Source organism: Chinchilla lanigera, unplaced genomic scaffold, assembly GCF_000276665.1.
Source record: "Chinchilla lanigera isolate Chin_1 unplaced genomic scaffold, ChiLan1.0 scaffold00013, whole genome shotgun sequence".
NCBI classification, from domain to species: domain Eukaryota; kingdom Metazoa; phylum Chordata; class Mammalia; order Rodentia; family Chinchillidae; genus Chinchilla; species Chinchilla lanigera.
This window is the reverse complement of record NW_004955414.1, coordinates 3,873,506-3,889,197: the sequence shown is the minus strand read 5'-3', so window position 1 is coordinate 3,889,197 and position 15,692 is coordinate 3,873,506. Positions and strand designations below refer to the sequence as shown.

Sequence of the window (15,692 nt, the reverse complement as noted above, 5' to 3'; positions counted from 1 at the left end):
GTTCAATTTTATTTAACACTCACAATTACCCCATGAGGATAAGTGCTTTTATTATCTGTGTTGTATAGAAAAGGAAACAGACTCAGAGAGACTAAGCAACTTCCCCTAGGTCGCGCAACTAGCTAGCAAGGGTTTAGCACTCAGAACTACTCTGTCTCTCGACTTTATCCTTCTGACTTCCACAAGCCATCGCCTCTTACTACCTCCCGTGGGTATGTCGTTCCACGTTCTGGCTGAGTGCTTCTACAGTGTCTCTTTTTCCTTCAGCAGCACATTGTAGCCATATTGTAGGATACTTTCCATATCTGTGATACCTGTTGATCTGCTTCACTTGCAAAGCAAAACAAGCTGGGCACAGTGCATATAGCTATAATTCCAGGTACTCAGAAGGCTGAGGCAGGAGGATGGCAAATATGAGCCTAGCATGAGCAAATTAGTGAGATCATATCTCATACACGTTAGAAGGTCAGAGATTAGCTCAGTGCCCATTGATTTCAATTCTCAGCACTAAAGGGAAAAAGCAAACTAAAAGGCAAACAAAAACGAAGGGTTAAAAGGTTTCTGCAGACTAAATACATATCAATTCTCTGTTTCGTTTTTTCAGTGAATATCTTTTTATTTGCACATGTTGGTGTCCTAGTCTGTGTAAGGTGAGAGGAGGGTAGAGAGCTGCAAGTATAATTGTTTGAGCCTGGGACATGCGCACATAAACGGTAGTGAATACTGCCTAACCATCCCACCCAGTTTACGCTCCTTTAAAAACAATTTTATTCTTTCATTTTTTATTAGAATGTTTATAAAACATAATGATTGCCTTCACCACAGGGAGTTGGTTCGTGTGCCTAACACCTATTCCTTCTTTTTGAATCTCCTTCCCCTCCCCTCCTTGCCCCCTCTCTTAGGAGGAGAGCACTTCTGTATGTACACATTTCATTGGCTACTTACTCATATTTATTCCTCCAGGTGAATTTTGGAATTTGAACATCAACTTTTCAAGTTCGATAAATGTGTCGGGTTGTTATTATTTTTAAGACCTCACACTTTGCTTTTTCCACATACAGATATTAGCTTTGGATGGCACGCCTTGCCATCCACTGAGGGCATCTGGTGCTCACCCATTCCTGGGCATTGGTGGAGACTGTCCTTAGGTGACAGTGCTGTTTCTTTTTGGCCCAAGCTGCCAACGCCCTCTGGTTCTTAGAGAGTCAGGCTCACTGAAGTTCTTGTGACCGCGCCAGCCCAGCATCCCTCCAGAGGCGGCAGTCCTTCCCCCTGCTCCCCGCCACAGGCTGTAGGGCTCCAAAGACTCTGCACCCATCCGCCCTGCGCTCCTGAGAGTGAGAGGTGCGCTCTCCACTCTCTCTTCGGGACCAGCCAGAGAGCAGCTGCACCAAGTCCCCACTTAGGAACATTCAAGCTCTTTCTCAGATGCAAATGGACTTCCAGTTGCAAACGCTGGTAGATGCCAACAAACTGGGAAGTAGCTCGTGCGCCTGCCGGGTATTGCCGTAGTTCGTGCTGCTGTGTGCTTACTGCACAGTGCGGCAGTGCACTTTGGGGAATTACTGTATTTGGGTGTGTGCATTGTGCATTTGGCTTTTTCATGGTTTACATTGTATATTGGTGTCAAAGAGATATAAGACTCACATTGTCAGTGAAAGCGCCGAATCCTAGCCACTAGACCCCCAGGGAACCGCTCACATTGTCGAACTTGTGAAGAAATCCAAGTTCTGAACTTTCTCCTGGAGCGGAACTCATTCAAAAATCAGGGACTCAGTGTACTTACTAGGTAAATGCTAACTGCTGAGACTGTTGTAAACATGGGAGGGAGATGGCAGCAAATAGAAGACAGCACTTGCTCCACGGAACTTAGAGACCTGTGGGAGAGCTAACAACAAGATGACAAGGATTTAATCTATCAGGTAGGTGGGTAATGTGGAGAAGAACAGACCGAGCACAACTAGAGAAGGAAGTAGCCAGGCTAGGCAGAGAAAGAGCATGCTGTTTCCTGTAGCATGCTCAGGGGAACTATCTCAGAAAACATGAGACCAAAGAAGCAGTTAGTGGGCCGGGGATATAGCTCAGAGGCACAAGCGCCTGCCTGGCAAGCACAAGGTCCTGAGTTCGATTCCTGGTACCAAAAAAACAAAACAAACAAACAAAAAAAGAAGCAGTAAGTTATACAAGATGAGGAAACTGTGCAAGGATCCCAAGGAAGTATACTTGGGCAGAATGCGAGAGAAAGATTTGGAGAGATGGGGTGGTTGTTTTACATCTGACAATGCAGGCCATGACGATGGTCATGGGTTTTACAGAGTAAGGCAGGAATACTTGGAGAGTTTAACAATGTATTTTTTCCTTATCTTTCAGGAAACTACACTCTAAGGGTTGACTGTACACCACTGATGTACAGCTTGGTATACAATCTAACAAAAGAGGTAAAAACAGTTACATATCTTATAAGAAAATCTGTGTCCTACCAGTGATGCTTTCTTGAGATGTCACTGTATTTTAAACATTGATGTTCTTTTAGAACTCGTCGTCTTTTTTCATGTAATAAATATCCATTGAACATCACCTCAGACTATGTACGTACAGTGCTTCTTCTCTTCCACACTGAGGCAGCCTGCAGGTAGTGTTACATCTACTGTCTCCCATTTGAAAATAAGGATACCGAGCTGAAAAAACACGAGTCACTGAAGTCATACAACTTGTTCTGTAGCTGAACCAGTTCTTGGTCCTACAGTCTAACTCCTTAATTTCACGGACTATACTCCTTGATACCAAATAATTCAGGGCCAAGGCACAAAAATAGCTAAATGTTCTAAATGAGAATAGGCATAAAAACACTGCCAGTTCATCTTAATTGTCGATTTGGCTGAGTTAAGAGATTCCTGGAGAAGTTATTGGCTCACAGGGGCTCCACATTCATGGGCAGATTAATCCGCTGGTGGCACAGCTGTGGTGAGGCCGAGTCTGAGACGGGTCCCAGGGGAGTGCACCTTCGGGGGTGTATCCCTCTGTGGCCCTCTTCCTTTGTGCTCTGCTTCCTGGTCACCATGAACAGAGCAGCTTAGCTCCGTCACATCCTTCCACCATGATGTTCCCGCCTTGGGGCCCGTAGCCATGGACTGACCCCTCTGATACAGTGAGCCAGAATAAACTTCTCCTTGAAGTTGTGAGTGACCAGTATTTCTACACAGCTGTAAGATAGCTGATTAACAAAAATACCAAATCATTTTAGGGCAGAAATTAGGTGAGACCTTACAGTTCCTTTCCAAACTTACACCTTCAGCTCCAATCCTCCAGCCCCGCTGAGGCTGGCATAACAGTTCATTGTTAACCAGGATCCTCACAACAGCAGAGAGTGCAGAACCTGGCTGAGAGGTTGTGCATAAATTTTTGTAGGGCAGCACCTCTTCACCGTAGTTCTTCGTACTCCATAACTCCATCGTTCCTGCTCCACAAGTTAGCCAAAACTGAGGAGCTTCTGCATGTCACATGTTTTTACTACTAATTATGTGAAAATGACTTGAGTTAGAAAGCAGGAAAACTTCTTGTTGATTAGAATTACTGATTGAAGTGTCATTTCCAATAACACAGTTACAGTCCTTCAGAGAAGGACTATAAATAAAACCTACATCTCATTAAGTTTTGGTTTTAAAAGCATGGAATTTAATCATATATTTTCTCACTTTGGAGTGGAAAATTTTAATTTGAAAACATCTACTCACCTAGTTACTTAAGAGATCCATCATTTTCCTATAGTTTTATCAATCATGATATAACACAAAAATCTAAATTTGTGAAACCATGCTATATCAGAGGATGCCCACTATTCAGGTAATTTAAAATAAATGCTGAGGAAGCTTAGCAATTATTTTGTTTACTAGCTGATTTTGTAGCATCCTGTTAAAATTGGTAAAACATTGCTCTCTAGGTCAGACTTAAAATACTTGATGCTTGAAAATGTTTGTTTTGTTTCATTTTTGTTTTGTTTTAAAAAATGATTTGCAGTATTTCCAATTTTTCTGGTAAATTAACAATTTAGCAATATATATTTGACAATGTTTCAAAGATACATTTCTTAATAGATGTCTCTGATAGTAAAGATTTGTGTAAATTTAAAGAGTCAAGTAAAGTAACTGTTTCTTTATTCATATTTTATAAGCCAGGAAGTTGACATAAGCTCCAATTTCTGACTCTCTTCATGCCCTGCAAATTTAATTTGTGTCTCTGTAAATCTTTTTAGTTGCATCTTTGTAGCACGTAGCACTCTGATTTCCACATTTTTTGCTGAAAGTTTCCCTAAAAAGAACATCATATGTGTCTTAGTAATGAACTTTGTATTCCTGGCATCTACAAAAAATCTTAAATAGCGTAGGTAGTCTATGAACTTTTTGAATTGAATTTGATCAGAAATAGTACATTTGACTTTTATTAAATTTTCATACTAATTTCATAAAAAATTTCATACTATGCATTGCTTAATTACTTACAAATGTGAAACATTAATTTTGCTAAGTATTTTTGGTACAAGTAATACTGAGTCTGGAATTCAATAATCAGTTATTTTACTATTCTATCTAAAATTTTAAGCCAGAAAATGAATTTAAGGTCGTGTGGTTAACAAAATTACAACAGATAACCACTTGATTAAGTGAAATATTAATTACAGTGCGTTACTATGTATTGTTTGAGGAATGCCGAAAGGGCTCTTTTGCCTTAACCAGCTTGGTTTTTTTATTTCATTTTTTATGCAAAGCAGAAATATGTCTATAAAAGGAATACCCTTCAGTTTAGGAAACTGCACACACATACAATCATGAATACGACCAGCATTCTAAAGACAGGAAATAGTTCGGTAGTAATTCTGGACCCCCTGTCCTGTGCTGTGCTGTGCTGTCTTGCCCTTTCCTTCGTGCTTCGTTTCTGTTTTTCTCCTGAGGTTGGGAACGGACCCCAAAGCCTTGCACATATTTGCCAAGTTCTCTATGGCTGAGCCATACCCCGAGCCTCAGAATTCTTTTGTTTTGTTTTGTTTTGATTTGTTTTGTTTTGTTTTGTTTTGAGACAGGGTCTCCCTTCCTAGTTCAGGCTCACCCTGAACTTACTGTGTAGCCCGAGGCTGGCCTCTAGCTTGCAGTGGTCCCTGCCTCAGCCTCCTAAGTGCTGGGATTACAGGTGTGTGCCGCCACACCCGCCATAATCCTTAATTGACAACTGATATAGAGATCACATCTCTTGTCTTGCTGAACTATAGCATAGCTTTTCACTTCCTGTTTCATGGAGGCTTACGCTGAAACACTTCCAGTGTGTAAGTACTGTCTTCCCTTCTTTTTGACCGTGCAGCTGCAAAGCCCGGATGAAGGCTTTGAAGGAAAATCCCTCTATGAGAGCTGGAGTGAGAAAAGTCCTTCCTCTGCGCTCAGTGGCAAACCCAGGTGAACAGTCACTCACACTTTCTACCGAATGTCATTGTTGGGTGCAGTGGTTTTAAAAATAAAAATACTTTCTTTCAGTCCTTTATAAAAAAAATTTCAGGGGCTGGGGATTTAGCTCAGTGGCACAGCGCCTGCCTGGCAAGCGCAAGGTCGTGAGTTCGATTCCCAGTACCGGAAAAAAACAACAACAACAAAAATTTCAAAATGCTTCAAAGTCTGCTAAAGTAAATCAAAACTTAGTTAAATTGCTAAGCAGTCAAGAAAAGATTCTCATTACGATAATTAATACTTGTGAGGTATAAAAATATGGTGACTATTTCAATGTTTTAAAAAATTAGCCCTGTGGAAGACACATTGCCACTAATCTCCCTCAGAATCCTCCACCTCAGCACCCGCGCACTTGTCCTGTCACCCCTGCCGCCTGCTGAAGCAGCTCTGGAAGTCCTCTCTCTCTCATGAGTGGCTTCAGCTGCACTGACGCGGCTGCCTTGACGTCTGAGTCAGCTGGAAGTGCTTACCTGTCATGGTCATTTTACCTTCAGGGATGAGGCGGAAGCTGCCTGGTCAGTCAGGTGGATGAGGACACGATAACGTTTTTTAAGAGCCTGCCTTTCTGCTGGATGGTACTCGGCAGAAGCATTCGCTATATTTTTTGTCACATCTCATAAAACCCTTTTGGAAGGGGGCTTTCTGGACTTGTTTCGGAAGGGGGCAGGATTGCTTGGTTACCGGGTTAGGGTTGGGCGGGGGGGGGGGCTTTTTTTGGGGCTTTTTATTGCCGTTTTTTTTTTTCCGTTATTAAGTTTTTCTTTAACCCCCTTGATTTTTTTGTTCTTTTTTTTTGCCTTTTTTTAAAAAAACATAATGGAGATAATGATAATTCTATATTTCTGTGTTGTTACTCTATGGTTATTCTTTTTTTCTTAACATAAAGTTAAAATAGTTTGGTTTTTCTAATAAAAATATGAGAATCATTTCAGCAAAAGAAGAGGCACAAATATCTCTATAGTTTGTAAATATAGGTACCAACAGTATGGATAATTTCAATTATCTAACAATTTACTTGTAAATTATCTGAAAGAAGGTTGCTTCTTTTCACTTTATAACATGCAACAAAGATAGATGATACACAGAATGAGCTAATCTGAAGGAAAACATTTTCCAACTTCAGGAATATTCTTTAAAATGTGACATAAAACAGTCACCCCACAGAACAGTCATAGAGAAGTGAATATTTTGTGAGATCTTTAGTCTACACATGATGAAAAACATTCTGAGATAATTCTGTTCTTTTATCCCTTAAGGATTAGCAAGTTGGGGTCTGGTAATGATTTTGAAGTGTTCTTCCAAAGGCTTGGGATCGCTTCAGGCAGAGCACGGTATACCAAAAATTGGGTGAGTCTAGTTCAGTAAATTCTTGAAAATGATGAGCGTATCTGAATGATGTAAATAACTTACTTCAAAAAGTGGCTCATGCATTAGCATAATAGAAGAATCTGAAAGGAGAAGGAAGATGCCTCGTGGTCTTACTACATGGGACAGTTCCTGAATGGTGTCTTAACCATCATATTCAAGTGCCCCTTGCCAGCCACCCTCCTGTGTACAAGCTTCAATTTCTATACGTTGTTTCTGAGTTCTGTGTAACACTACATTCACTCAGTCAATTATATTGGAAATACAGTCACTTAAATTCCATTACTGGAATTTTTTTTTGGACTTTTATTATTCTGAATTAGTCCACATCAACATGAAAATATTTGGTCATTTATCTCTTGTTACAGCTCCATTCCTTAAGACATTCACACATACTGAAAGGACAAATGAAATAACACACAAGAAACACTTAAAAGTGATGGGGTTTTTTGGTGTATTCATGTTGATGGTTTTAGTTTTGTTTCATCAAAGTAACATAAATACTTGGTTTATAAAATCTCACATAATTCTAAAAGAGCTTGTAACTAAATCAGTGGCTTCTTATCTCATTTCGATGCACACCACACCCCCGAGTTCTGATCATGAGATGCAGTCTTGCAGTTTTGGGGGTTTTTTGATCCCTCCCTCCCTCCATGTTTATAAACAATAGCTTATACTGTTACCTTTTTATGTCATTTGGTGTTGAGGAAGAAGGATTCTGGTACTTGTTACATGAGAGGGAGACGTTATTCAAGACTGTCCCACCTAAGTATTGCAGTAGGGGAATGGAATTGAGCTCTTTGCAAATTTCCACTGAGTTCACATCCCAAAAGAAAACTGAGAATTCATGACCCATGTTAAGTATGTGCAGGTCTTTCTTTGGACTAGTTATTCTTCTCAGGCAGGAAATCTGTAGTCTCCTGCCCTTGGGATAGGACGTTAGGCAGGATTGTGTGGGGTGATGTTAAGAATAGATATTAATATTACCTGCATTTTCCTTCTGAGAAAATTATAGCAAAGAAAGGTCCAGTGGCCATGACACGTTCTTGGTAATAAATCTTGAAGCCTGGTCTCAAACCCTGGCTGACTATTTCTAGAATATGTCTCTGCAGTGTACCACTACATAAAGTGTTCTTTTGTGTCAGTTACAAAAGTAAACAACTTGAACGTGATTAAAAGGCATAAATTAGCAGCACACAGTTTATGTGGATGGACTTCTATGTGTGTGCTGGTTTTCCTTGTAGTCCTGTGAACACCCCCACTCCTTGGTGAGTCTGGATTCAGTACTGAGCCCAACTGCTCCGACCCTTTCGGCACACCGCTGCTCAGAGAGTGACTAGTGTATGGGATTTCTGTTATGAGATACTGTGGCACATTTCCTGTACAGCTTTATAATAATGCTTCCTTACTCCCCCGACAGTTCTCTGGCTTTCTAAAATTATTTTTATTCAAATGCAACATGTGAAGTTTTTCAGGCTTCTAAAGTATTTCCACATCTCTCAAATTCATTGTGTGTGTATGTGATCTGGTATGGCATCCATGGCCTTTGGATTGAGGTATAGCCCCAGACATTTTTACAGCTTTTTTTATTCTAAGACAGAGATTGTGCGAACTGGGTTCAGATTGTGATCCTCCTGCCTCAGCTTCCCAGAGTGCTAGGTTTACAGGTACATGGCACTGAACCTATCTCTTGTTGGTTAGGTCAGTTAGGTCTGTCCAAAGTAATGTTTTAATAATATTGTTTACATCATATAGATATATATTTTACTTGGTACAAGCCTAGACTATATTAAAGTACTATAATATTAGCTCTTTACTAAGTAGCTTATTGATGTGCTCAAGTGTTTTTTCTTTATTCATCATTGATCAAACATTCATAGTAATAATACCAGTACACACAGTACTATGCGTTTTGTTATAAGCCGTCTTATGGAAGATGCACTTATGGTTTTTTTGTAGGAAACAAACAAATTCAGCAACTACCCACTCTATCACAGCGTCTATGAAACTTACGAGTTGGTGGAAAGATTTTATGATCCCACATTTAAATATCACCTCACTGTGGCGCAGGTCCGGGGAGGGCTGGTGTTTGAACTGGCCACTTCCGTGCTGCTCCCTTTCAATTGTCAAGATTATGCTGCAGTTTTAAAAAAATATGCTGACAAGATCTACAATATTTCTATGAAATATCCACAGGAAATGCAAGCACACAGCGTCTCGTTTGGTACGTTGCACTTCCTCTTTCAGAATTCCTTCTTTTTACGTTCCCGTTCATTTTAAAATGCAGTGATGTACATTAGGTCATTTATTGTTTACCACCGTTCTGTGTGACCAGCTACTCTGTTCATGTCTATCAACATATTTTCCATTTCATAGATGCTGATGTATTAAAATACTCAAAGTATAACTGCTTTATGCAACGAAAGAATATGACTTCTCTATTCCAATTCTTAAAATTAAAGAATGACACTGTTAGAAATTATGTCCTTGGTTTTTGATGATTCCAATGTCTATTTCAGATTCACTGTTTTCTGCAGTAAATAATTTTACAGAAATAGCTTCTCAGTTCAACAAGCGACTTCAACACTTAGAAGAAAGCAAGTACGTTCTGCGTTTATTTATGTATATCATAGACATAATTAAAAGGATATACTAGTTGACATCTTTGTTGCCAGAATATCTTCAAACAGAACTCTGCTGATTTCTGTCTTGCCCCTCCCCAGTGCATCCTGTTCAAGGTTGCTGCTCTCTCCAAGGCCGCTCTCTGAATTCTGAGTGGGAGCTGTGCTGCTCAGAAACGCGGCTCCTGCCTGCTGGCTGCCGGCAGATGAGTTCAGCACCGCTTCTTAGCACTGAGCGTCCTCTGCTGTGTGAGCCCAGCTGCCCCGACTTTCTTTCTTTTTTTTTTTTTTAACATACAACCTTTTACGAAATACCAAAAGAACAGTACAGACAATGCAGAGTTACAAACAAAGTGGTAGGAAATTAACAGTGCTTGTTGTATTACATATTAATATCTTCAAAGTGGTTTCTCATGAAAACAGATAGAGACATGCAATATTGATCAATCAAGGACTCATTTTCTTTCAGCAAAGAAATAGAAGACAGTAGATCAACTATGTTAACTATCCTGTATATACATGCATACAAAATTTCTCCTTTCCCTTCTCTTTTCCCACATCCCAGTTGCCCTTTCCCCTTGAGCATTCCCTATCATTTCACAATGTCTATCATACCTCCGAGTTTTTATTAACTCTTTCAGCTTTTACACTAGTGAGACAATGTGGTGCTTGCACATGCAGGTCTGATTTATTTCACTTATGAGTATAGTCTCTAGTTGTGACCATTTACCTATAAAAGCCTCGAGTTTATCTTTCTTTATAGCTGAGTAGTATTCCCACTTTCATTTCTTGCTCTTTCACTGTCTGCACCTCATACCTCAAATTAGCTCCTTCCTACAGCATAGCGTTTTTTGCCTCTTATTGAAGTCATTACTTCCATATGGAAATACAGTGATGCCTCCATTCATGAGCTTAATTCTTGGTGCGAATCTGGTTGCAAGCCAATTGAATGAAAACCGAATCAAATTTCCCAATGATGTCAGTGTTGAACCTAACCACTGAGTTTGATTCAATTGTTGTCACATTCAGTTTGTGATCAGAATTATTGAAAGAATAATGTTTGAAAAAAATAAAAATAAAAACAGCCGGGGATATAGCTCAGTGGCACAGCACCTGCCTGGCAAGTGCAAGGTCCTGAGTTCGATTCCCGGTTCAAAAAAAAAAAGATTAAAAAGCCAGACATGGTGGTGCATGCCTGTAATCCCAGCATTCGGGAGGCTGAGGCAGAAGGATTGTTGTGAGTTTGAGACCAGCCTGGGCTACAAAGTGAGCTCAAGGCCAGCTTGAACTGGCCTTGAAAGGAGAAATTTTGTATGTATGTATATACAGGATAGTTAACATAGTTGATCTACTGTCTTCTATTTCTTTGCTGAAAGAAAATGAGTCCTTGATTGATCAGGACAGGGAGACCCTGTCTCAAAAAAAAAAAAAAAAAAAGTTTGTGAACTGAAGTGCTGCAAAATTCAGCTTATCCAGAATAGTGAAATAGTAAATAGTCTGAAGCCTTTAGTTTTGGAAGTGTTAAACATTTAGGATTGATTCCATATGAGATCATAAATATAAACCATAATTTGGATGTAATGTTAAGGTAGAAAGGAAAATATGTCCATACTAAAGAGGTGTCAGTCCAGTCCAAACTGCCACGAGGTCTGTAATTGTAACCATAGACACCCAGGTCTCCAAAGAGTGCCCAGGGAGCCTGTTGGCAGCCAGCTAGAGCTGTGCCAGACACAGCTTGTCAGAGTGACAACTGTGACCAGCCAGAGCTGTGTCCAGTGGAGCTCCACCCCTTGACAGCAGAGGCAGTCGAGGGCAGCAGAGGCTGTAGCTCCTCTCAGGCCTGGGGAAGAGCAGGAGGCTCCCCCTAACAAAAGCAAGAAGTACCTCTTGGGGGCGGGTCAGCCCTCCTCTCCTGTCTCTGAGCATTTACATCTTGCTTTACTTCAAACTGAACTCTGCTCCACACAAGGAACATAGGAGTGTTTTTAAGAATCAGAAATCCAGCAGGAGAGTCAGAGAGGCAGAGAGAATGAAGCAGGGAGAAAGAAGAGTGGCCTGGAGGTGGAGTAAAGACAGATGTATGGTGTGTCTACCTCCGTGCATGTGTGTCCCCGCAAATTCTTGTTGTGTAGCAGTACTTCGTGAACTTGATTCAGAAGCCTATAGCTACTTACTGAAATTATTTTACTGCATCATCTATTTTGTTACTATGAGCTGCTAGCAGATAAAGTCTGTGCCTCTTCCATACCATTACAAAAACTGGTAAATGATGCTAAATAAATAATTGTTGAACATAGTTTACTTGAAAGGCTGAGGAAGAAGGATCACTGTGGTACGGCCAACCTGGCATACATAATGACACCCTATCTTAAAAGAAGAAACAAAAATATACGTATATTTTTGGTCTTTTTGAGACAGGGTCTCGCTATGCAGTTCAGGCTGACCTTGAGCTCACTTTGTAGCCCAGGCCGGTCTCAAACTCACACCAATCCTCCTGCCTCAGCCTCCTGAATGCTGGGATTACAGGCGTTCACCACGCCCAGCTTCAAATCTACATTGTGAGGTCTTTATTCCTATTTTCCTCTTGTCAGCATAGTCCAATTAAAAGAAGAATATTTACCTCCTATTTTACTCTAACACTTCATGTTTGTGAAATTGGGCAAGTTGGTTAAAAACTTGCCCTTCGTTGTTTATGAAGCGGAGCTATTACCCTGTTCAGCTTGGAGGATTGTTCTGAAGATTAAAAATAACACATTGTGTAAACCTTAGGAAAAGTAGGTGAGCCAGGAATGCTGGTGCACGCCTGTAATCCCAGTACTCAGGAGGCTGAGGCAGGAAGATCCTTGCAAGTTCAAGGCCAGCCTGGGCTACAGAGTGAGCTCAAGGCCAACCTGAGCTACATAGCGAGACCCTGTCTCAAAAAGACAAAAAAAAAAAGCAACAGTAGCTGATCACTAAGAGCTATTGCTAAAACTAACACAACAATTAAGATGTAATTAATGAATAAACGTAGTCCTTATTTTAACAATTATTAGTAATTTCACAGAGTTATTATATTAAATTCAGTAAGTCATTGCTGAACTACTCAAGGCTGGTTGAAAAAACTGAAATTAAATCATGTCATTCTTGCTATAATAACAACTTTACCTCCAGCCTTTGGGCTTGTGAGTGAGCTCTGTGGGAATATTTGAAACATTGCAGGTGTTTGAATATCATTGAAAGGGTAAAGTAAATGCCATTGCTTATGTTCATGACAGGTTTAAGAAGAAAAATATTACTGTTTGTCATTTGTTAAATATGTACAACTTCCCAGGAGCCTAGCTAATGTACTATCTTACTAGTGAGATTAGCTCACTTCAGCATTAATGTTGCCTGTGAGTTAGGATCTCTTATATACCTGGGTTTATCAGTTATGATTTCAGTACACATAAAATGTACTACATTTTCCACTGCCACACACTCTTTCACAAAGCTCTGTAGAATAGTGTTTTATAGAATATTTAAAATATGATAATTATATATCCTATTGTTATTTTTGCTGATTTTTTAGTTTGCTGTGGAGTACATAAATTTATATGAAGTTATAATCATTATATTTATTTTTTAGCCCAATTTTATTGAGAATTATGAATGATCAACTGATGTTTCTGGAACGAGCATTCATTGATCCTTTAGGGTTACCAGATAGGCCTTTCTATAGGTAAGAAAAAAGACTCCTTGTTCTAGTATCATTTTAAAACATTTTTGCACTGTGGAAGATATACCATAGTTGATTTCCTTCACACAAATAGAAAATGTAAAAGTAAATGTAATAAATGATAAATATATTTTATGTAATATAATATGATCTACACATATCTTTCTTTCTAGCATATTGTTTTTCATCTCTGATTACAAAAGAAAAATTTCTTAGGAAACTTAGAAGATTCAGAAAGACTCATCAGGAAACACAGATTTCCCCAATCCCACCAGCCAAGTATTAAATCATTTTCATATTTTGGTATATTCCTTCTCCTATTTCAAATATATTTGTGTTTATTTGTAAACATAACAATAGTCGGGCGTGGTGGTGCACGCCTGTAATCTCAGCACTTGGGAAGTCAGGCAGGAAGATTGCTGTGAGTTCAAGACCATCCTGGGCTACAAAGTGAGCTCAAGGCCAGCCTGAACTGCATAGCGAGACCCTGTCTCAAAAAGGCCAAAAAAATAAAAAATAAATAACAATAAACCTAAATATGGATATGTCATATGAAATATATATTTATTCACTCGCTTAATTTTTACAAGGACACTTATATCTGACAATACCAACTATTTTCAAGTTGATCGAACTAAGTGTTGCAAAATGAGTCAGAGCACCCGGTAGCCAGAGACAGCCCCTGTCTCTTCGTAGGGAGTCCAAGGGATGGCTCTGGAAGGAGGGTGTCATCCAGCAGGGTGACTGGTTTACCCACAGCAGCACCCCTGCACCCCTCACTTCTCCACCTCTGTCCTGTGCTACTTGTCCTCCTCCAGGGCTGGCAGTGACCCGGCTTGCCCCTTCCATAAAGCAGCTTTCACCTCGGTCAGGTGGGATGTTACAGATTTCTGTCTGGTGATTTTTCATGCTTTCAGCTAAGCACGGTAACATGTTAACGTGTGTTTTCAGAGAAGAGTAAAATTCGGTAGTAAGCCGGCTCGGTGCAAACAGACTTACTGGTCCCACTGATGCAGTCAGGAGGCAGTGAAGTCAGCACGTGGCGTGCTCACTGCAGCAAACACCTTAATCATGTAACTTCTCAGACCTCAGTTTCCTCCACTGTGAAGTACTGATATTAACTCTGTAAATTGTATTACTGAGAATTTTAAAAATTGTGGCTGGGGATACAGCTCAGTGGTAGAATGCCTGAAGGCTTGGCTAGCATACCCAAACCTGTGCTTAATCTCCAGTACCCCCATCACCAAAAAACAAACAAAAAAACAAAAAATAATAAGACTAAGATTTACAATTGCTGAAATTCTTTTCATTTTACATAAGTTAATTCTTCAACACCAAGCATGATCAGTACTAGGCAAACAGCTGTTACTGTCATTGTTTGAATTATCTGTTTAATGTAGAAATGTGATCTGTTCTGGTAGATCATAAACTAGTTTTTGGAGGTTATGAGACTTGGAAGTTCAGCTGACAAGTGGCTCATTCAAATCATCAATGAATGTGCCCCCCAGGACAGCAGAGTGCTCTTGTTTTTCTCTTGTATATTGTTCATGCAGCAAATTAATAGGAAACTGTTTTATTAACAGGCATATCATCTATGCTCCAAGCAGCCACAACAAGTATGCGGGGGAGTCGTTCCCAGGGATTTACGATGCTCTCTTTGATATTGAAAGCAAAGCAGACCCTTCCAAGGCCTGGGCAGAAGTGAAGAGACAGATTTCTATTGCAGCCTTCACAGTGCAGGCTGCAGCAGGGACACTGAGAGAAGTAGCCTAGGAGGGTTCGAAAAGAGGGCCTGCTGAACTGCTGTGATCCACTGAAAAATAAAAGCGTGAGACTATAGGTATACGTGTGTGCGTAAGTATGCGTGTGTAGACATACACGTTGTCCTTTTCACTGGGACCCAAACAAGAAAAACGGACAGTTTTTATTCTGTTATTGTTTAATTATAGAATGTTATTTTGAAGGTGAAAAGTTGAAGTAAGTGTGAAAACTAAGAGGAACAACTTACTGTAGTAATACTTATCGGCCACTGTCAGAGCATCAAGTCTGACGCTGCACTTCCGGATCTAACCGTACCATCGCTCACGGGGAAAGACATCAGTTCTGTAGCACACTGGCCGGGGCACAGGGCAGCTCCCCTAGGGTCTGGCCTCCTGGCCACCACTGCCTGGGAGGATCCCTCCCCGCCACACTTGGTGGGAAGTTCTGAGCTAACTCTTCTAGTAAATGTGGCCACTTTATACTGTAAAGAACAACTACTTTTCTATTATTTGTTTATGTTATCTGTGCATGTGTGTAGTACATCCTACTCCATTCCTTGTGTGGAGTTGGGACATGTACACAGCACTCTTAATTCCTTCATTCATCCCCTTTGCCTGCTCTCCCTGCCCCCTCCACTCATCTCTTTATCCCCTTCCATTTTCAGAAACACCCAGCCAGGTGTGGTACACATGCCTGTAATCCCAGCACTCCAGAGGCTGAGGCAGGAGGATTGTATGAGTTCAAGGCCAGCCTGAG

At 40.4% G+C, this 15,692-nt stretch overlaps 1 protein-coding gene across 1 annotated transcript in view; it reads left to right on the top strand.

Moving 5' to 3' along the window:
* The window catches only part of Folh1b (folate hydrolase 1B), a gene marked incomplete at its 5' end in the record, with an annotated part of 46,435 nt that extends 31,419 nt beyond the window's left edge, over positions 1–15,016 (top strand). The window contains 7 exon segments of the mRNA XM_013512091.1: positions 2,371–2,438; positions 5,353–5,444; positions 6,749–6,839; positions 8,817–9,081; positions 9,377–9,458; positions 13,086–13,178; positions 14,759–15,016. Coding sequence (XP_013367545.1) covers positions 2,371–2,438; positions 5,353–5,444; positions 6,749–6,839; positions 8,817–9,081; positions 9,377–9,458; positions 13,086–13,178; positions 14,759–14,948 — 881 coding nt within the window.
* Between the last annotated feature and the right edge of the window lie 676 nt (positions 15,017–15,692).